The sequence below is a fragment of the Emydura macquarii genome, unplaced genomic scaffold (assembly GCF_026122565.2).
Source record: "Emydura macquarii macquarii isolate MOO-44397 ecotype Brisbane River unplaced genomic scaffold, CSIRO-AGI_Emac_v2 contig_2768, whole genome shotgun sequence".
Lineage (NCBI taxonomy): Eukaryota > Metazoa > Chordata > Testudines > Chelidae > Emydura > Emydura macquarii.
In genome coordinates, this window is record NW_027132905.1 from 37,367,793 (window position 1) to 37,389,973 (window position 22,181).

The window sequence follows — 22,181 nt, forward strand, 5'->3', positions numbered from 1 at the left end:
AGAGTGCATTCATTATGGGAAGTATGCTGCTTCTTTATATGATCACTGCTTCTTTATTTATAGCAGGGCCCTCCTGAGCTGAGATTCAATAAAGTCACGGAAGCTGCACTGCCTTGGAAGTCCAGTGCTATGCTGACAAAACGCATCAAGGTAACAGAGGCAAAAAGAAGTGCTGTCATTTCAGTGGATTGCAATGGATTTTACAGCCTGTTAGAATTACCAAAAACCTGGGATAAAGATTGAACCTCCACATACATAAGTTCTTTTAACTGCCCATTTATGATACATAAGAGTTTTCGTGATCAGGAATTAAACATTTATGAATTTCATTAGCTGTCTATTGTAGTGTAAATAATAGGGTGCTATCCTTTAAACAATTCGTAAACCTGCTGGTGAGGCTTACTGTGTTTTGTGTTGTAGATGCCACCACAAATCAGTACAGCATAGTACATGTAATGAGGCCTTATGTGTTTGTATATATTTAGTGAACATGGCTATTTAGGACCCAGTCATGTCTGTGTGGCTTCTCATACTGTTTTTGTTATGAAAAGAGCAAAAGACAATGACTTTACAGCCATGGCAAGCACTGTTTTAACAAGTATTTTGTTTGAAAACATATTTCTGTGGTCAGTTTTTAATTCCTCTATCAAGTATTGGTTTAAAGTTACTCCCCTGAAAATACAAGGTTTCAATGTCCTGGAGATTCCTTTCCCAGCTTTAGATTTTACTATCACATATTTATTTAAATTGAGTTCTCTTAATAGCATCTTAGGTCCCATGCTATTTGGTGGTAACTACTGCAGAGCTGTAAACAGTTTGAGAATTGATTTTCTACTCATCATTGATCAGAATGAAAGCCAGAGGTGGTATTTTCTCCTGATGTAGCATTGCTTGATGGCCTCTTTTCAGTTACTGCTTTTTCTCTTTCAACTAATTCATTATTATTTTTTGTTCAACATTTTGCACAGGTCTCCTTTAAGGCCAACGGTGACAAACCTATTGCCATTCTCAATGTCAACGTGGAGCCTCAGCCCCATGTGGTGGACCAGACGTTCCGATTCTATCACCCGGAGCTCACCTTCCTGAAGAAATCCATACGGTTACCTCCATGGTACACCCAGCCAGGTAATCCTGTCAAGCTGAGAACTGGCATGAAAATATTGTGTCTGCTTCTGATTTCCGTGTTTTGCTTTGCAAGATTGTAGGTTTTAAAGAAATCTTGACAGATTTATGCTTAGCAATTTGCCAGCTTGCAGGCCTTCCTGCTAACGAGGGCAGGATATGGCCTATGCTTGACAGCAGGGAGAATGTTCATCTTATGCTCCTTTCTCCCAGGTGCCCCAGCAGGAATGCCAGGTGGGGAACCCGAGATATACGTCCGCTGCAGTGACCCCAACATCATTTGTGAAACCAAAAAAATGGTACCACTTCCAAAAATCAAACTGAAATCCAATGGAGTATATCCTTCATGTTCGCTGTCTCTTTCGTAGTGACCGTTTTATCTAAAGCAGAGATACCATGCACTAATGATGATGCCTGGGTTCATTGATCTGTAATGATATAACATTGGCTATTGCTAGGGTGTGACGTCCTTACTCCCCTGTTAAAAAGGGGCAGAACTTCTCTTAGCCTACTCTCATCATTTTTGCAGTGTGAGTTTAATACTGCAATTTATACCACAATTCATCATGCTGTACTGCATTGTTCATGTGAGGAAAAGTCAGATTTGAAATGCTGTTGGAACTGCCATTTATGAAACACCAGATCTCCAGCTAGGTGCCACAGATTAATTCTTCTGAATTCAGAGGTTCTAAAATGACCAGTAGGGAAGGAAATAAAAATGTATCCTTATTGAATAGACCACAAAATCACAGGACTGCTGTGTGACTCTTTCTATCATACTCCAAGACAGCATCCAGGTACTCAAGAGCTCAGATACTAGAAGGATGAGAGCCATACGATAGATAGATCAGAGAGCTAGCTAACTAGAACTATCTTCTGAGCCCTTTCCTTTCAGGCGATGGTATTTCTCCACTATACACGTGTTGCTTGATCTGTCACAGGCCTTCATATCTCTCTCTATGAGAGCCTGATCCAAAGCCCACTGAAAGTCAGTGAGAGCCTGTCATTAACCTCAGTGAGCTTTGGATCAGGCCCTAGAAGCTTCTCAATTATAAAGAACTTAATATTTTTCCCTGAAGAGCTGTGTGCAGCTCACGATGGGCCCTGTTTTGTAATTTTTAGCTATGGTTTCTAGGTTTTATTTTCAGCCAGTTGGGATTTAAATGAAAAATAAACTCACACATATAAATGTGGATGGTAATGAAGGTGCTTGTTAATTGCCATTGCAGAAATGTGCTAGCATGGTAATTGGATTATGGCTTGTTAGAAAAGTTGGGGAATATTTTGCACAATCTAATTACTGAAACAGACCCGGAATGTGAGAGCCATTTGTATCCTCTTTTGTAATTAAAAATGTTGGAAGAGCTCAACCCAGCTGTATAATAATTTAATGAGGTAGTTTAGCTGGATTCTGGAGCCCTCTGCTTGAGGGACTGCAGTGGCAGGGGGCTAAAATAAAGGGAAAAAGAACCCCTGGAGTCCTCATTAGCTGGTTGGATCTCTTGGTTAACTATTCTAATGATGCTTTCTGATTTCTGTATTCAGGGTCCTGGAGAGCCACAGGATGTGTTCTTAAAAGTAGCTGGAGGACCAAGCCCACAGATCAAAAAATTCTTTGTTGCTATTTACACGTAAGTTGGAGAATCCAAAAGTAAAAGTGAGAATTCGCCAGAAACTTTATCAGAGCAGATAAGGAAATGCACAAGGAGCCTTCTTTGTACACTGCTTCCAGTGCATCACTTATTTCTCTGACAAGCTAAGAATCAGGAAGAAGATCTGTCTGATTCTCTTGAAATATATCTGTTTGTGAAACCTGGACTGGAGTGGAAGATGGCAAGAGGGTTCTGAAACACACACAGACACGAGAGTGAGGACTAAATCCACACCCAGGGTTAGAAAATACACTTTCTGAAGGCAGGTCTACACTGCCGCTTAAGTCGATCTAACTTACATCATTCGGGTGTGAAAAAGACACCCTTCTGAGTGACGCAAGTTACAGCAACCTAAGCGCTGTCCACACCAGCGCTGTGCTGGCAGGAGACACTCTCGTGCCAACATAGCTTCCACCTTTTGAGGAGGTGGAGTTATTATGCGGATGGGAGAGCGCTCTCCCGTCGGCACAAAGCATCTTTACCAGAAGTGCGCTGCGCCAAAGTAGCACTTCTAGTGTAGACCTGCCCTGAGAAGTGAGTCAGGACAGTGAGATGGGGCTTTGGCAGATGACATCAGCTTGAGCTCTGAGGAGGGCTCAAGTGAGACAAAATAACAGCAGCTCCCTCTGGCAATCTGTTTTTTATTTAAGATGCTTTAGCCAAATCCATCTCATCACACTTAACCTGAACAGTAGTTGTGTTTGCTTCTTTTCCTACCATCGGGCTCTGTAGTGTTGCCTTATACAGCTGGAAGGAGTGAGCATTCAGGTAGGGAGAAGATGATTTTCTTCCATTAAAAAAGTTTTCTTGACTTAGTCCATCCCCATCTGATCACTGGTGGCTGTGAACCCATGTATCCCCTGGGCCTGTCTGGGCCTTGGGTAGCAGCCCATCTTGATCTTCAATAGGACGTAAGGTCCTGAAACATTCAGGTACTTTTGAAAATGTCACGCTGCATAAAGTTGCCTGGGAGTGAAGTCAGTTCACATATCTCAGCCAAACATGATTTATCTGGCATGACCTGTTTTTTAAAAGGTGTATGTGAGTGAGTGCATGTGCAAAACACTTAGGAAGCGGAAGCACAATTTCTTTCTTTCTGTCTGCAGTTGTATGTTTTCATCCATTTTGGAAATGTCTTCTTAACCAGTGTCACCTTTTCCTTTAGTGAGGTCATGACAGGCATCTCTTCTCTCTGCTTCAGGGATGCCTGGCTTGCTGCTCCTATTCAGATCTGGCAGTTTTACCTTCACTCTCTGCAACGTGTGGACGTTAGCTGCATAACCGGCCAGCTGACCCACCTCTCCTTGGTTCTCAGGGGCACACAAACCATCAGGAAAGTGAGAGCTTATACCTCGCATACGCAGGAGCTGAAGGTAGGCTCTGCCATGGACTGAGCAATGTTTGCTGCCAATTCCTCTCTTCCTTCCCTGCCACAAAAAGAAACTTTTCATTTGGAGGAAACTGTAGCTAGGAGTGAGTTGAAAATTAACAAAATCCTTCACAATTATAATTATTAATGGACTTACATTGCCTGTCCCAGTGAAAATAACCATCCAATATGAAACCAATCCCATTAGGAATTCTGAACAATTTACGGCCATAAAGTCTTCATTATAATTATCTTTTGATTAAAGTCGTCATGTGTAGGATCATTGGTACAAAACCCCAGAGGGCAAATTATCTGAATTAATGAGACTATCTGAAGACTAATAATTTCTTTAGTATTCATTTAGTCATAATTATAAATGTGAATAATAAAAGAAACACAGCGTCCGTTTCCCTTCCATAGATTACAAACATCAATAAATCATTCTTTAAATGTTGTCCTCACTGAGCAGAACTTGGAGCTGAATCCCCTTGACACAGTCCAGAGCGAGCTCAGTTACCACAATGGGCTGCTCCCGTTGCAATGACCTGAATGATGGTTGGGAGTTGTACCTCTTGAGTTCTGTGTTAGCTTCCTATTATGTAGTTGTTCATCTCCCTCTGCTGCTCCTATCTGTCCTCCTTAGCCCTCCAGCTCTGGCTCTTTGGCTTGGGGACACTAGCCAGCAAACCCTTCTTGCTGCTCTCCTGCCTTCAGCCTTTTCCAGGAACCACCTTCTGCTTCCTTCTGGGACCTCCTCCGGTCTCTGGCTGGTGTCATCTGCCCCTGACGGAACCAGTCTGCTGTGACTCACTGGGTCTCCTCCTGACCGTGTCTAGCACCCATGTGCTGCCCTGCCCTCTTCACTGGACAATTGAGAGCTTCTGCTCTGGCACAGGGAAGCTGGGCCTTCTTCAGTTGCAGGGGCCTGACACCCTGTGATTGTGCATATCGACCTCTGTTCAGATTTTACATAGCACACATCTTTGCCTTTGGACTAGCCTCTTCCAACCCCTCTGCACACTCCTTGAGCTTTGCTCCATCTGTGCTATTAGCTCAGGACCAAATTGTCACAATGTCCACTAATTGTGTCTGTCCCAATTTTTAGCTAGCTAGCTTGAAACACTTAGAGCCTGATTTTAAGAGGCATGGAGCACCCATAACTCGTAGTGCAGTCAGCTGGAAATTGGGGTGCTTGCCACCTTTGAAAATCAGGCCCTGTGGGTCGCTAACTGGCCAACAAACGATAGAGGCACCCAGGATTTTGGAATTATGGGCCTCGGTCTCACAACCTATGCTAAGCGCAGCAGGATTTCTTTTTGATGCATTATATGGCCTTAGCAAATGGTTTTCATTAAACTAAACTAGCTCCAGACTCCTCTTCCTAGAGCAGGGTGATAAGCGGCTCCATTTCTGAATGTGAATGCCATGCTGATGAGAAGAAGCTGAGCTTGTCAGCGGTTGGGGAAAACATCACACCCTGCCAGATAAGGTTCTCAGGCCTCTCTCAGGAGATTAATCCCTCCTCCCCCCTTCTTTGCTGTGTAATGTTACATGGGTCTTTTATCTGATTCATAAATCCGTTAGGCACCTAAAATGAAAGCGTTTGTTACTTTGATATGTCAAAATATCTTTTCCACCTCAAGTAGGGAAACACCAGCTCTACAAATAGCGCTCTCAGAAAAGAATTTTTAAGTAAAACATAAAACATCACAACTGTCTTTGCCAGATACTTACGTGTGTGCAAAATAAAATTAATGGCTATAACATTAACTTAACAAAACCAAATAAATTCAGAGACCATCTCTTTAGCACATAGCATCTAATGCCTCAAATATAGCTTAAACTTATAGCACTCTATTGGTAGCACTGTTTTGATCCTAAATCAGGCATCCACCCACAGGGCTGTAACAGGGGTTAACATTTCTAGCTGGGATGAGCACTCTAGATGTTGCTAACTACATTTTTGTTATTGAAATTAATTCTGCTAAGCAAAGCTCCACTGCAGACAGACTCTGATTATGCAACTCAGACAGAGATTTTACAGTGAAGTTAGAGTCTAGTTATTAATGCAGCCAGCTTTAATTTCCTTCTCAGAAACACACATTTCTCGACATTTGATCAGTGTCTAATTTATATTCCAAACTGGAGTCTAGAAGGTGCAGCAAATTAGCTTCTCTTCTAACTTGACCAAAGGATACCAGCTTGGTGCCTCTAAAAAGATCTTTCATAGCAAATTTAAAAGTTTGGGTTAATTTTTCCTTCACTATCTCTCATGCTGTGACTACCCCAATAATGTGTTGTATTAACAGTGCCGATTACTTTGACCAAAGCATCATTGATACCATCTTTCCTTTCATCTGGATGCTCCTGATTGTCTTGCATTTTTAATATAAAACATTTTGAGCTGGAATGTATCAGGTTGAGACCTATTTTCTAGGACCAGAGAGATACATCATTTGGGAATTCTAATTACACCTTGATTGCCTTTCCTGAGAGGCAGACAGTCCCCATCTACACATGTAGAGTTTGTGTTGCTCCAGCTTGATTGCTTTACTAAATTATGGGCAGACCTGCCTGTTTCCATTTTGCTCGTTCCCTGTAGGTGGATCCCGAAGGCATGTTTATTCTCCCTCCAAACGGGGTACAGGATCTGCACATCGGCGTGAGGCCTCAGAAAGCTGGGAGCAGATTTATTTACCTCAATCTGGTGGATGTGGAGTACCACCAACTTGTTTCGTCCTGGCTGGTGTGTGTGTCCTGCCGACAGCCTGTCATTTCCAAGGTACTTGGGTGCATCTATTTAATAACATTCTGGGCTGGTCACCCTGTCTGCATGTCGCTCTGAAGCCTAGAATGGCTGTTGAGTCAGTGTGACATGACAGAAACAGCTACAAGGATGGCTGAGAGCTCTTTTTGTTTAGAATGTTATCAGATTCAGTCATCACTGGGATTCGTGATCTGTTACCATCCAAATGTTAAGTTCTCAGATATGTTGACTCTATAAATTACACCTGTGCAACAGCATGGCTGTTAGGGCAGTTCCATCTTTCGGAAATAAGATTTAATTAGTTATCTAAGTGCAAAGTGAGCAGACTAGTTTTCCTGGAACTATTCCTACCATCAGTAGCTAGCTTATTTGTCCAACAACTGTCTGTCTATATGTCACCCATCACCTTAGCCTTTAGCCACCACTTCTTGTCAGAAATCAGTCCCTTGCATTGAGCGTGAGAAACTTCCAAACCATTTATTTTACAGAAAAGGCCAAGACCTGTGTTGTTAGAACTCCAGAATGTGTGTAGAACATTTTGGGTTTTTTTATTATTCTTTGGACAGTCTTTTGCTTTCTTTGCAGTCTCTTCAACCTTGAAAAACTTTTCCCTTCACCAGAAAGATATTATAGCAGGGATGGCCAAACTTACTGACCCCCCTGAGACCCTGCTCCCGGCTGACAGAATCCTCTGTCCCCACCACCCTGCCATGGGGCAGAAGCTCCGAGCTCCTCACCCCAGTCTGGTAGGTGGAGAATAGGGGGGCATAAGGGGCTCTGTAAGCCACACTTTAACTGTAAAGGAACCGCATGCAGCTCATAAGCCACAGTTTGGCCATCCCTGTATTATAGGATCATAAAACTGATTTCTAAACATTTGGGACAGAGAGTGACAAAACCAGCCTTTCACTCTATTCTTTGAGTTAATCATCTTAAAGTAGTAATATTTTAAACAACAATTAACCCCAAAGTAATTGGCTTCCCATGCCATATACAATTAAATTGCCATAGAAATTACGTTAATAATTTTATATTACTATATCTGGATAGCTGCTTTAGATATGGCCCTCGGTATAACTAGAGGAAGCATGGATGGTTTTTCCCTTTGTACATAAACACAACTCCTTCTCCCTACTATTATTCCTGTAGATCCCAGGTCAGGAAAGCACAGACACACAAGTGCATGCCTATTCAGGAAAGCACATACTTACCTACCACTCAAGTCAGTGGGACTTTATGCACATGTTTAAAGTGCTTTCCTGAATGAGGGCAATAGTGGCTTGGGTGTTCATGGTAACACTAGTGGGTAGCTCTTGTATTTGGAATATATCATAGAGGATTTTGAAGGAGCTTGGTGTATGTTACGGGTTATGTCACACAAGGTGTGACACACAAGGACCCAGGATGCACTTTGCTCACGTGCTTAACTTTCAGCATGTGAGCAATCGCATTGAAAACCATCCTAAAATCACAATCAGCCTCTGTTTCAAAGGTAGCTCCACCCGTAGTGCCCCAGGGGCATGTCAGTTCTGAAATATACCCAGCTGTGAAAGTCAGTCACAGCAGGTGTATTTCCTGTTAGCACTGACTGCAGTCTACTCTGGCATTTTGGTCCAAGGTAGTAAATTGGATTTCCCATTAAATGTTTCCCTGAAATACTCCATATTGGGGGAAGTTAAGCGCAACATTACAGCACTGCTACTCTTGTCCTCAGAGTGACAGAGTCACTCCGGTATGCAGTGTGATCTGAATTAGCACCGTGGCTGTCCTTGTGGAAATAAATTAGCTAGCTGGCAAAAGAGCTTGGCTATCATCCCAGCTGCTCCAGCTGAGTCCCTTTGTCACTTGGGCTAATAATCAGGTATAGAAAACGGCTTGCTGCAGAATTCGGGGTGGGGGAAAGCCCCATGCAGCACTTCAGCCTTCAATAAAGTGGGATTTAAACGGACTCAAGTGTTGTGCTGCTTCTCTGGCACAGGGCGATTTTCACCCATTGGGAATAGCCTAACAAAGGATCCACTGAGGAAGAAAAATTCCTGTGCCCAGCACTAGTGAATAGACGTGAGACACTGCAACCTGTGCTGACACCATCCCCAGGGGAGGGGGCTGATAACGCTAACCTGGAGACCACCCTTAAGGTTTCTGGTCAAAACATTTTGAAAGGGATTTTCAAAACCATTGAGCCTGGGCCTAGTGAGAGTTTTACCAGTGGCTTCAGGGGAAGCAGATTCAGGCCAGCATTGAGCACTGTGGACCCTCCTGCCCCTCTGTTCCTATGAACGCAGTCCTAGGAGATTGGATCCACAGTTAGCCTGAGAACGATAGATAATGGGGACTGGTATGATGCATAGCGAGGACTGGATAGATCCTTTTGGACCTTCTATCATAGAATCATAGAAGATTAGGGTTGGAAGGGACCTCAGGAGGCCATCTAGTCCAACCCCTTGCTCAAAGCAGGACTAACCGTCTAGACCATATGCCTCACAGAAGAACAGAAGACCTCTCTGTTATTCCTTCCATACTTGGCCTGAATAGCATCTGCGATTGTGTCATAATCACCTCACTTTCATGTCCTAATAACTCATTGCTGGGTTCTTATAAAGTAGATCTCACTCTCTGCAAATTTGATTCCAGAATGAAGGGAAATCTTCCTTCAGGTGTTTTCTACATCATATGGGAAACCATTGTACTTTTCCTCCAGACCCGTCCTGTGTCACTACTGTAATGACACCTCTGTGATTTCTGATATTTAACCATAGGCATTTGAAATAACGCTCCCTGCTGGCGGAGGGAAAGGCTCCAACAAGCGGATCACATACACGAACCCGTATCCCTCCAGGAGGAGGTACTTCCTGCATACCAACCGAGCTGACCTGCTTCAGTTCAAAGAGGATTCCTTTGAGGTAGAAACTAAACAGTGGTGGGGAAGCTCAGATACTCTTGCAGTAGGCCTGCAGATCTTTCTGGTTTTCAATCCTCAAAGGTTTCCCAAAGTTAATGATTTTCCTCAACACTCAATGTCTGACTTTCAGAATTGCTGCTCCCATTGACTTCGGTAGGAGTTTTTAGGAGGTGAACACGTCTGAAAATCACTCCCTGGATGTTTTTCTGCATGTTGTGATCTGATATGGTCCCTCATTTGTTTTTTACCAAACTTCACTATTTGCTCAGAGAGACTAGAAATAAATTAGTAAGCTTTACATGGTTTGAAAACCTCAGACCTCTTTTGTGCTCTGTAAGAGTTTGCTAGGGAAGGGTGGTGCTATGTGAACTCACAGGGTTGGGATCTCTGTCACCGGGACCAGGTAGAAATCACATCATGTGTTACTGTCTGTACATCTCCCAGGCCTGTTTTGTCAGCTGTCAGACCCCTCTTGCAGCTCACTGCTGAATGCAGATGTGTTTGCTAGTGCAAGCCACGCTCTGGTAGGAAGAATGGAGATATTTAGCACTGTTATATCACTCTTCTTGCAGATTGGAGGAGGGGAGATGTACACCATTGGATTGCGGTTTGCACCAAGCCAGAGCACAGGTGAGGAGGAGATTCTGATTTATATCAATGACCGTGAAGACAAGAATGAAGAAACCTTCTGTGTGAAGGTTGCCTATCAATAAAGAGCAGGCTTTGTCTGAGGGCCAGTAGAATGACGTGTTCCTGGAGCATCTGTCAAAGCTTTCATCTTACTGCACCTATCAAGAGACAAGATCCTGTTATCATCAGCTTTAGAGACTTTTCCCTCTATAGATTTTCTATTTCTGAATTCTCCTCGATCACGTTTGTGTGCCGACAGAAAACTGATTGAGCCTAGCCCCTGTGCTGGCAGGATGTGTTTCCTTCCTGTTTGCAGTTTGCCTCTATCTAATCAAGCCATGGCCAAGTCACTATGATTTATTGTCTGACTGAATTCTTGGCACATTAGCATGACCTCCAGTGATGTAACAGCCATATTTGTTCTTCTACTTAAGATGGTAAATTAATTCCTATATATTTATACCATATGCCACAATACAGATGATTGTCACTAGTTCTGTTAAGCTTTGCTGGGCCGTGGACTTATTTGAATTTTTATTTTTTGTAATTATTTTTCTACAGAATTTAAAAAGCTGCATTTCCTGAATATGTTTGTTTAAAGTATTTTGTTTTTTTAACTGAATTTTGTACACAAAGATGACAATTTTATGGTACTTTTGACTCTTTCTAGTTCTTTATCCAAATTATTGCACAGAACCCACAGAATGTAACACAGAGTTTTCTGTTAAAAGTTCTAACTGTTTGCCAGTAGCCGCCCATTGCATGCTAGTGCAAGCACCTGGGTTGCCCTTCCTTTTGGTAATCCCTTTAAATGACAAACAGATCAGAAGCTCTCCATGATCCAGCCCATCACCTGCATTTCTCTGAACTGTCCCGGAGGCATGAAAGGCTCATCAGCTTCTGTGTGATTTCAAATCACTCAGCCAGCACAGAGCTCATGCATTGTTTGAATTGACAGAAGATAATCTCTTCTAAAGGTGAGTACAAGAGATGTCAAAATTGTCTGAAGCTAGAATTTCATTTAATCTGTGAGCACACAGCATCGAAATGCGGTATCAGTTTCAGGGTAGGGGAGTCCTGTACATCTCAGGCAAAGGTGCGAGCTGGAAAGTGTGAATCAGGCAATACAGTACAAGTAGGAATAAAGAGATTAATGATGGCCACAGGTCAAGGAATAGCATTGGGCTCACTCAGCTTAATATTAAAAATCAAGTCAAAGGGAGTTAGAAACTGAGAGGGCTGAAAATGGATAAGATTGACTCTGTGGCACTGGCTCCATTGCGGCTGAGGGAGTGGTAGAAGAGTGGGGGATGAATTTGCAGTGGCCTACATGAATCGAGCGGGTAGTCTCAGTCCATTGCTTAGTGCACAGGTCACAGGTAGACCCCTTTCTGGCGATCTCTGCCGGGAGGCCATGAGGAGGAACTACCTTCCCGCCCACTGAGACTGTCCCATCCACGCCCTCAGGCATGTGGCGGGGCAGGATACGGGGAGATTGTGGAGACCATGCTCCCCTCTGTGTTACAGGCAGCTACTCTTCAGTGTTTTATTGCTTTGCGCCTCTGGCGTCTCTGCCAACAATTCATGCTCCCTCGCCCCCATTGGTTAACGTTAGGCCAGATGCCTCACTGTGCCTAAGGCATATCTCCCTGCCGTGTGGATACCTAACCTAGGCCTCATTCTCCACCAGGGGCTTGTCTTCATGTACAGTGCGACAGTGGTGCAGCTGTGCTGCCGCCATGCTTCAGCAATGACACTCCTTTGTAGGTAGTCCACCTCTCGGGGAGATGGGAGCTACATGGATGGGAGAAGCTCCCCTGCTGATGTAGTGCAGTCTACATGGAGGATAAGGTTGGTATAACTATGTTGCTTCAGGCGATGTTGGGGGGGAGAGACCTGGCCTCAGTTATACCAGTGTGACTCAGGAGTCGCCTTGGTGAACTCCCTGGAGTTACCCTGCCATAAGAGCAGACTTAGGACTCTAGATCATATGTTGCTTGGATTAGGGACTGTCTCCTGATCTTTTGATGAGGCACCTTGCACATTTATGGTGTCACATACTAACGAATCAGAAGATCTTTGGGGCAGAGCTCTGTCTGATGCATTCTGCCTACCATACAGGGCCATGGCCACGCACAGCACAAGATAGTACCTCGGGGTGGTATGGAGATTGGTGCTGTGCATAGCCACTTAAGTGTTTTGGGGCAGGGCCTGTGTTTGCACAGCACCTAGCACTATAGGGTGCTGGTCCATGACTGGGGCTCCTCGGTGCTACCATGATACCCATAACAACAAATAATCAGGTAGCAAAGCAGGACCCTAGAGTAAAGGTCCTGGGTAAAGTTGTGCTGCAATCTCAGCAAAGGCACTGGGAAAAGAAAGGAACAAAGTTCTCGTTTATGTTCAGGGTTACACCAGGTTTTATGGCTTCTATTTGAAACCAGCTGTGTAAGCAAGCACTGAGATACAACATTGCAAGTGTAACTCAAGCTCTGGGGGGAACTCTTGCCAGCAGTGAGCCTGCTGCAGGGCTAATCTTCGATGAAGGGCACTGAAAGGGGGAACAGTGAAGGTTCAAAGCAAGTTGCATCCAAAAGTGTCTAGCAGGGCTGTCCGAGCAGATCAACGTCCTGCAGTGCGAGGCTGTGAATCCTATTTCTCTTAAGGGCCACCGTTTAAATCTCAGGAGCAGGTGCCAGGATGGAAATGCTGCCTGACAAGTCTCAGCTCACAGGGGTATCTGAGGAAAGCTTTTCCTTGAGGGAGATTGCAGAGGGAGAAAGGACTTTTGACTGACTGGAGGCTGGGAGCTGGTGCCAAATACTGAATGGACTGTGGCAATGGCTCTGCCTTCTGCCCTAATCACTGACGCCAGGTTACAGCAAATGCAACACAAAAGAGTCATTCATGTAGAGCGTCTCTCACCCTTACTTTCAGTCAACCTACCCTCACGCACATGTCGAAGTGAGGCATGGGAGAGGGGAGTAACCAACAGCACAGACTCCCAAAGGACAAGCACTGGGATTGTTCTATATTTGTGCTTGGCTGAATCTCTTATCTTTTCCACAAGGCATAGGTCTCAGCTTTGCTTTGGGATCTGACAACCTTCCCTGCACTTGGCAAAGCCATTGGGCTTAGTGGGAACACAAGTGACATAAAATAAGCATATATAATATCAATAGAGCACACATTAAGTGGAATAAGAACTGGCTAACTAATACAGCTCAAGAAGTAGTTGTCAATAAGGCAGTGTTTCTCAATTAAATTACACTTAAATTACACTTACACTGGATACCCTCCACCGGAAAATCCGGGACATCTTCCCTTTTTCGGCGGCGCGGAGAACAGCTGCTCACGGAACCCTAATAGTGTTCCCACGGAACCAAACACCAATTGAGAAACACTGCAATAAGGGAATGATGCTTCAACATGTTTAAAAATGTTGATGAAAAATTTCTTGTGAAAAATTTTGCAAAATTTGTCTGCAACTTTCCAATAAGCTCTAGATGTGGGTTATTGTGTGATAAATGGGTCATACAGAGTGGACTTCAAACAAGCATCGTCATTTCTGGCAGACTTTACAGCTTGATTTCTAGGAAAGTTTTAGATAAATTTTAAAGTGGGTGGGTCAGAGCTTTTTGCCAGATTTGCTGCGTTTTCCGGTTTTGTACAGCTTAAAAATACACTGAGATCATTCTTACTTGCAGATTTCTTGCCCAGGACAAGGATACTTTGCACTTCCATATGCCTTGCATTTGAAGATCTAAAAGTGCTTTCCAAATATTCAGCCCTATAATCCCCCCGTGTTATAGGTTGTATTACTGCCTCCACTTTTACAGGGAAACCAAGGCACAATTGGTTCAGCAATACAGAGCTTCTCTGCTTTTTGCAATACAGTATGATAAGAAAATTGAGCATTTGAGCAGGTCTGAACACCTGCAACCTCTGTAGAGGACACTAATCTCCAAGTACCTGTCAGAGCTGGTGTAGAAATACCTCACCAGAACAGCAGCATTTGGGAACAGTCTGTGCGCAGCACTAACATTTTTCACCCTAATCCTCCCCTTGGATGGATGGGAGAACTAAGCTCTTTGCCTCAAATTACCTTAATTGCTTCCAACCTGCCAGCCTGTAATTTTCAAACTTCTATATTTTCACACACAAACCCCCTTGGCAGCTCTACCTGTTACACACAATCCACCATGGATTTGACTAAGCCTGCTCATTGATACATTGCACTGGACTGAACTGCGGTAGTTTGCTGCCTTGATTATCCCGATGAAAAGCAAATCCCTTATCTTTTTGGCTCCCTGGGGTCTTCTTGTAGAAATCAGGATTGCTGAGCACATCTTTCTTTTCTGAGGTGGTAGTGTCATAGACTGATTTCAGTCTTTGTTTTGGACCCCAAGCGTTTGCAGCAGCAAATTCCTTGGGTTCGTTTCATCAGCCTAGAAAAGCAAGCTGCCTGTTACATGAGACAATATCATCCCAATTCAGTGAGCTATGTTATAGCAAGATGGGGCCTTAGCCATCATGGGTAACTCCAGAGTCACACCACTGCACATGAAAACAGAATTTGGAGCATATATGATGAGTCAAGCCAGTGACTGGAAAAATCCTGCCCTCTTACTCAAGAGCACAATAACTCTCCTACAGTATCCTGCATGTACAGGTCATAGAAATGCAATCAGGGAACAGCAGCTTAAAGCCCGCTACGTTATTGCTCGGTTCTACATCATATATGTAGCGTGAAGGGTCCCAGTAATCCTATCTGTGAGTTTTTAGAGCAACAGTGTGCAGATCTGGATAGAAATCTGACACTAATTACTGTTGTGTAGCTCAGTCTTCAGTATGTTCAGTAAAGGACAGTTCATGTGACCCTGGAAAGCTCCTGAGGGCATGTATCAATTTATCCTAGGAGAAAGCTCAGGGAACTTGTGAAGAACACGAAGTTTGATTACAATGCAATGCCATGACTGCAGTAGTGGGGAGAGGACTGCAGGTCAGATACGCAGGAGCCTTGGCAGAGCTAGGCCTAGGAAAGGCTCCGCTTCGGAAGAATAGAAAAGTGGAGCCTCCAAAGCCTTGTATGAAGCTAGCCTGGGCCAATCCAGGCGACAGCCCGATCCACTGTTGGAGGATGCATCAGCCCAGACCCCTCACTTCGTTAAAGGAAGCACAGTCAATGTCCCTCTTTGCTGAGCCTGTTAAAGGAGCACCAAAGCTGAGAGGACTGAGGTCCACTGTGTTTGCTGTATTATTATTCCTTTTTGTTTGTTTATTTTTTTAATTTTAAATGTTTCTCCTTTCTTGTGCTTGGAGACTCATTTCACACTGTAGTCTCTAAAGTGAGTCTGCAATTTGCATTTGAAAGCTCCCTCTGCATTCATGTCAGACTGAATGCAGACACAGCACTTGAATCTTCCCCAGATAAGATGCTTTAAACTGTGGCATTCTTACGGCAGACAAAGGCAGCCCATCTTTCAAAGTTAATGTTATCATTTTCATCAGCCTTTCCCCCTCCCTTTTCATAAAATGCCATTTTTAACTAAATGGAGCAAAGGGAAAGCCGGGAAGCAGCAGATGCAGCTCTTTGATGTCTCTGTGATAAGGATTTCATCCTGTGTTTGCCCCTATTTAGAAAGGCATTGTCAAGGTATTTTAAAATATTTTAAATTTTGAATGGTGTTTTCCTCTCATTTACAACAGCTTCATCCTCTTTACAGTGAAATGCCAAATTACCTGGAGGAGGACGGCCCCCTGTGGCTAATGCAGGGGACGTGGAGTCCTGGGTTCTAGTCTGCCTCTGTGCTGCCTTGGGCAAGCCACTTGTCCTTGTGCCTGAATCTGTAAAATGGGGCGGGCGTGAGGGGGAATGATGCTGACCTTCCTCTGCCTAGTATTTCTCTCAAACTGTCCATTTCAAAGCACTTTACAGTGGGACCAGCAGTCAGCAGCTCGGGGACGGCCTTTCTTGGAATGTCATCAAGGGGCCGTGCCCCAGAATGGACGCCATGCCCCAGAATGGACGCCATGCCGTACCTGGTGCCTTGGCTTGATGTCCTCAAGGACTCTGGCTTCACTAACTTGTGTGTTTGGTTCCCATCCTGGAGTGGGGGCTCTTGCGTCAGTGAAAATAAAAGGATGGAAAAAAAAACCCTGTACAACATCTGAGGGACTAACGTTTGTGCTAAATTGTATGAATGTGGAGAGCTAAAAGCCCTGGAGCGTTTATATGCTGCCTATATTACCGTGACGACTGCACTAGAAATGCTTACGCCATTGGGTAACATCAGAGTAGACATTGAGGATAAGAGTGTGCCCGGGGGGGAGAGGCAGGTTTGTCAGTAACATATTGTGCCCTTTCCTTTGTCCCTGTTAGGTGAAAAGGGACTCGCTTTTCAGCTCTCAGAATTGTCCCTGTGACTGTACGAAGCATCAGACAACTCCATCATGCCTGACGAATGTGAAGGGCATCTGGCAGAAGGCTGTGGATAAAAAACAAAAAACAAACCTCTGCTTGTCAGTCATCCCCTAACTGATATGTGACTTGGGGTTCAAAAGAGACACTTCATTGTGAGCAATCAACCTTGAAACAACACTGCTGGTGGAGTAATGTGTTTCACTGCAGGGGCGAGGCACTGAGTCAAGGGCAGAGGCAGCTTTTAGGGGAGAAAGCAGTGTGTCTTCATGCTGCCCAAGAGCCCCTTTCAGCTCAGGGCCTGTGGGGAAGGGAATTACCCCTGCCTGTGAGCAGGAGTTTGCACTGTACAAAGGCCAGCAGGGAGAGTCAGTACAGAGCCTCAGGAGGATGGGCGAAGTTGCTCAGATCAAACAAACCCACCCAGGATTTGAGGTTTTCCCCACCTGAGCCTTTAGAGACAAAGTGTGAATGGAATGGACTCCCTCCCTCCCTGCCAGCATCAGCTCTCAGCTCCACAGCCCCCCACTCCAGGCCTTTAGAGATGTGAAGAACTAGCAGGTGCTGGGATGGTTCTCGGGGCACCCAGGACTGTGTTATCATGTTATTCCCTGCCTCCAGCTGGGGGAGCCTGGCTTGTGGTGGCTGGGTGCCAGCTCCTTGACACCACCAGCCTGTCAGCCACTCTCTTATGGCAGCCCAGTCTTTGCTTTGCAGGCTATTAATAGCTGCGTCCTAGTGCCCGAGTCCCTGTGAATCATTCCCCTGCGATAGCCAGCCTGTGACACTGGCTACTCACAGAAACTCCAGATCCTCTGCCCCCAAGGGAGAAGTGTGCCCCAGTTTACGAGTTGTATGTTAAATCACTGCTCCTGTAAAACCACACAGCACCCGTGGGCTCTTACCTTAAAACCAAAATAGGTTTATTTAAGAAAGAATGGGGAGTTAACTAGAAACAAGAAAGTAGCGGAAACAAATGGTTACATAACAAAACAAAACAATAAATCACAAATCTGGGTCTACTCTTATTAACAGTTCCCTTTCCTAGCTACTAAAGGAGTTCCCCCTCATGCCCCCAAAGGTCAGTCTGTTGCAGAGCTGGCTGGCTTCCCAAGAACCAGGATCCACTATTTCACAAGGGCATCCCTGCTGCCCAAGACGTCTCCTCAGTGAAAGGATATGGTGTGCCTTTCCCCATTCCATGCTATACTGAAACAGTCTGTTGTTTTTACTCATAGGCAGGTTCGTTCTCTGGCTGTTGTAACGTTTCTTTTTTACCTCCAAGTCGTTTTGATTGTTTGCAGTTGTCTCAGATGGTTTTCAATTTAAAGTCTTGGGCTGGAGCAAGGCTGGATGCCTGAGCCTGCCATTACATTCCCAGCTCACTGGGGGAAGGAAGGGGGGAGGAGTGTGTGTGTGTGTGTGTGAACTCCCTTCTGATGCAATGGGCCATCGCCGAGACGTATTATCCCCTGGTGGCTAACTTCTGCATCAAGACCATAAAACATACTTTCAATATAGTTATATTATTCCTTAAATATTACCTGTACATATTTCTTGCAATGATTATGAATCTTAGCTACATGAAAGCTCATAATTTGTGTTTTTACATGTTACTCTTTCGGAATAATATCCTCCAAGACATGTTCGATATAGTAAGCTTGGCAGGTCTGAGGTGAGAGTTATTTGCAAAGACCGTTGGCAAAGGATCCTCTGTGTCACAGGTACCAAAATGGTTCTGGGGCAGTGCTGGCCAGGGTGGAAAGAGGAAGAGATTAGATTGTCAGTGGGAGAAGGGACTCAGGCTGACTAACTGCTAAATGGGTCCTGGAGTTTCTCTCTTCCTCTGTCTAAGAGGGCAGGTTGTGAGGCTACTGACGCTCCTGGTCTATTGCTTTTAGTTCTCAGATTTTCTGAGCTTTTCCCACATTTGTGCAGTGAAGGTGGCTTTCAGAGATCTTCAGCCTAGTTCCCTTTCTTCCAGGATTCTAGTATTTCTGTAGATTCCTGTCTGATCTTTACATTGGCTTTACTTGACTTTTTTATTCTTTTTTCTTTGCTATTCTGTATTGGCTCTTCTCTTTTGCCACTCAGCTCGTAGCTGAAAATTTAGGCTTTCTAGCTATTGCTTTTGACTTTTCAAGTTTTCAGCTGTAACCTCTAGTTTTTGAACTGTGTTGCTTACTTAATCCCTCTCTTGGGTTAAGATTGTTATGTGGGTATCCAGTGTCTTGATACATCATGCAGATAGCTCTATTCTCTGGTACAGGGAGTTCTTTTCCAGTATTTCCTTTCTTAGTTTCTGGCCTAGGGTCCACATACTGTTCTTCAAATTCTGTTTCTTTAACATTAGCTCTTCCTCGATTGAATTCTTGCTTTAAGTTGTTGAACAGTTCATTACTTGGGTCTTTGTCTTCTAATTTTAGTGGGCATAGTCTGTGCATTCTTTGATTATATCTCATAACTTTCATATCTTTTTCAGAGATTATTACAGAACAAAGGAAATTATCTTGACAGATTGTCCATTCGTAGAGAGACATATCTGCTTAAAAGCCAGAGAAGTGTACTGTTCCTAACTTGAGGTGAAAGATAGTTGGTTTTGATTTCTTGAGATATCAGGAAGTTTGATCTACAGAATATTGCTCTTTCTGCAGGTTACACAGCAAATTATTTCTAGCTAGCTTACCTTACCTTACCTTAACTCCTATGATTTTCCAATATGTCCCTGGACCCTGATTAACTCACAGGAGACAATGAATCACTCTGCATAGGAAAACAGGCTGTTATTCTTGTCTGTCACCCTGTGGGGTTCTTTTAGTGTAATTAGGGGAGAGGGGGCTCTCGTTTAAGAGTTTACCAATACCTCGAAGGCTGTATTCATGGATGTCAACTTCAGTTTATCTGAGATTTGTCGGACAAGGGGTCTCACACATCGGGAAGTGGATGCTGCCATTGTCCTAAGTTTCAGGAGGAAGCAAAATTTGAAATATGCACCGAGGTGATTTACTGCAGTTTTGGTTGTCATGACGAGGAGAATAAGCTGATTGGGTTTCTGATGAAACAGGCAGAGAGCTATAGCTGGTAACATTATGTGCAAGACACACATCTCACAACTCATCCCTTATTGCTACCCTCCACCTGTTTATAGAGTCACCTAGTTTCCTAGCTGGGTATCAGGAAGAGAAGCTTAGATGTTTTCTCTGGCTGGCTTGACAAGTCACATTTTCCTTCCTGCTCTGATCCTTCTCCTGGCATGTCACTGGTTTTCACAACAGTGTGTGTAACTTTAACATAACCCTGGGAAATGCACAGTGCTGGCATTCCTTCTTCTCATAGGCACTGATTTCTTCATTTCAATGGACAATGCAATCAGCCCATACTGAATTACTAAGCTGCAGCCTTGCACAATTGCCATGACCCTTTACATGTTCAGGCACAAAATCAACTCCCCCACTCTTGGCACTGATGGCCAACGGTCATGAAAAAATAAAAGATATTTACTTCATCCTCCAAAAAATAGCTTGTGTGCAGAGAGTGGGTGAATGGAATTCGGCCAGGCTGAAATAAGGGGGGCCAGGAGCTTAAAATGTCATGAGGTTTCCAAAGTCTGGGCAGCCAAAGGACCTCTGTTGATAACCAGGGCTTAAATTCAGCTGGAGCTGTCTGGAGCAGAACTCTGCTAAATATTTTCAACCCCCCAAGGCAGAAGCCCTGAGCTCTGATGCCTCCCATGGGCCTGAAGCCCCGAGACCCCCCGCCCTGCCTGAATGGAGGGAGCATGGGGGCTCTGGGAAGTAATATATGAGAATTTAAACCCTATTGATTACATATTCTTGTGACCGTTTGTTTGGAATGCCCCAGAGCTAACACAATCAGCCCCGGGGGTGGGGGTGTTCCCACGGTGTACACAAGTGTAACGTTCCCTTTTAGAAGGACAAGAATTTCTGAGTCTGAGGGACAAAGTAGAGGAGGTAATATCTTTTAATAGACCAACTTTGAAAGAGTCAAGCTTTCGAGCTCCACCGAGCTGTTCTTCAGGCCCATCCAAGTTATTTATACAGTTGCATGTCCTGAGATCTGTAGGCATTACTGCTGTCTACAGTGTAACAATGATTTTATAACCATTAACACTTGCAGCTCTACAAGCGACGGTCACAGGCCAGATCGCAGGGTGTTTTCCTACCATGATCAGGAAGAAATTCTAATATTCAGCCTCCTGCCATCCCAGTCCTTAATATTCGATTGTAAGATCTTCAGGACCAGGATTGTCTTTACTAGCTCTGTGTAGCACCTAGTGCACTGGGGCCTCGGTCATGACTGGGTCATCTGGGGACTAATAGTTTTAAAAATTGTACAGCACAATTGGCTCAGTTCATTACTGGGAATTTTGGGAGCAACTGGTGCAGGTCTCCTCCAGAGACAACAGAGTGCAGTAGCGGGACCACCCCTTTTTCCTGGTAGAGCAACTCCGGTGTTTGTACAGTGACATAGTCCCTCAAATTCATACTCAGTCTAGTAACTTGTCCCACTCCTTTCTAGTTATGGTTCAGCCATTTCTGCAGCTTCCTGTTTCAGTCTGAGACAGTCAGTCTCTCTGGCTGAGTTCTGGATAATTAGAGGAACATTACAATGGTGCTAACAGTGTCATATTTAGGGCTGAGAAATTATGATTCTTTCTCAATATGTTTTCATCTTGTTAGCAGGCTAATAAAGAGGGCATTAATTACCAGTTTATACTATGGTTATTTCTGTTAATTCCAGGTCATTAGTACTCAAAAACATCAAGCGCTACCTAATTTTCTGAGCACACCATTTTCGCTAATGGTTTAGCGGGAAGTAGCTGAAACCCCATTCTGCTGATTGCAAAAGTCTGGCAGGGTTTTAATTTATCATTCTGTTCTTACGGCAGCAACTTGCATTTGACTTTGATACATAAATACTGGAAATTCACAGACAAGTTTTACTGGAGAGAAAGAGCCATTAAGGGGGAAACTCCCCCTCCCTGCCACATCCTGAGGACAAGGCAGAAAGGGCAAGCACTACTATAGTGATTAAAGCAGGTGGTGGGTGACAGGATTTCTGGCTTCTAGCCCTGGCTCTGCCATCTTGGGTAAGTCACACCAATGCTCTGTACCTCAGTTTACCCATCTGGAAAATGGATATAATAATGCTTAGCTATCTTATAAGGATGCTGTGTTGTTTCAATAATTCATGTACTTAAAGCACTTTGAGATTTTTTCAGTGAAAGGTGCTTTATAGAAGGGCAAATTATTGTTCTTTAAATCCCCATCCCAAGTGACTGAAAACTCTAGCAAAGG

At 44.2% G+C, this 22,181-nt stretch overlaps 1 protein-coding gene across 1 annotated transcript in view; it reads left to right on the forward strand.

Moving 5' to 3' along the window:
• Positions 1 to 11,095, forward strand: part of NPHP4 (nephrocystin 4) — a 99,301-nt gene extending 88,206 nt beyond the window's left edge. Inside the window, exons 22-29 of the mRNA XM_067567095.1 lie at positions 64 to 150; positions 969 to 1,125; positions 1,336 to 1,421; positions 2,668 to 2,753; positions 3,976 to 4,147; positions 6,746 to 6,925; positions 9,670 to 9,813; positions 10,385 to 11,095. Of these exons, the coding sequence (XP_067423196.1) occupies positions 64 to 150; positions 969 to 1,125; positions 1,336 to 1,421; positions 2,668 to 2,753; positions 3,976 to 4,147; positions 6,746 to 6,925; positions 9,670 to 9,813; positions 10,385 to 10,525 (1,053 nt within the window). The 3' untranslated portion in view covers positions 10,526 to 11,095. The remainder of the gene's footprint in view (positions 1 to 63; positions 151 to 968; positions 1,126 to 1,335; positions 1,422 to 2,667; positions 2,754 to 3,975; positions 4,148 to 6,745; positions 6,926 to 9,669; positions 9,814 to 10,384) is intronic.
• The last annotated feature ends 11,086 nt before the right edge of the window (positions 11,096 to 22,181 follow it).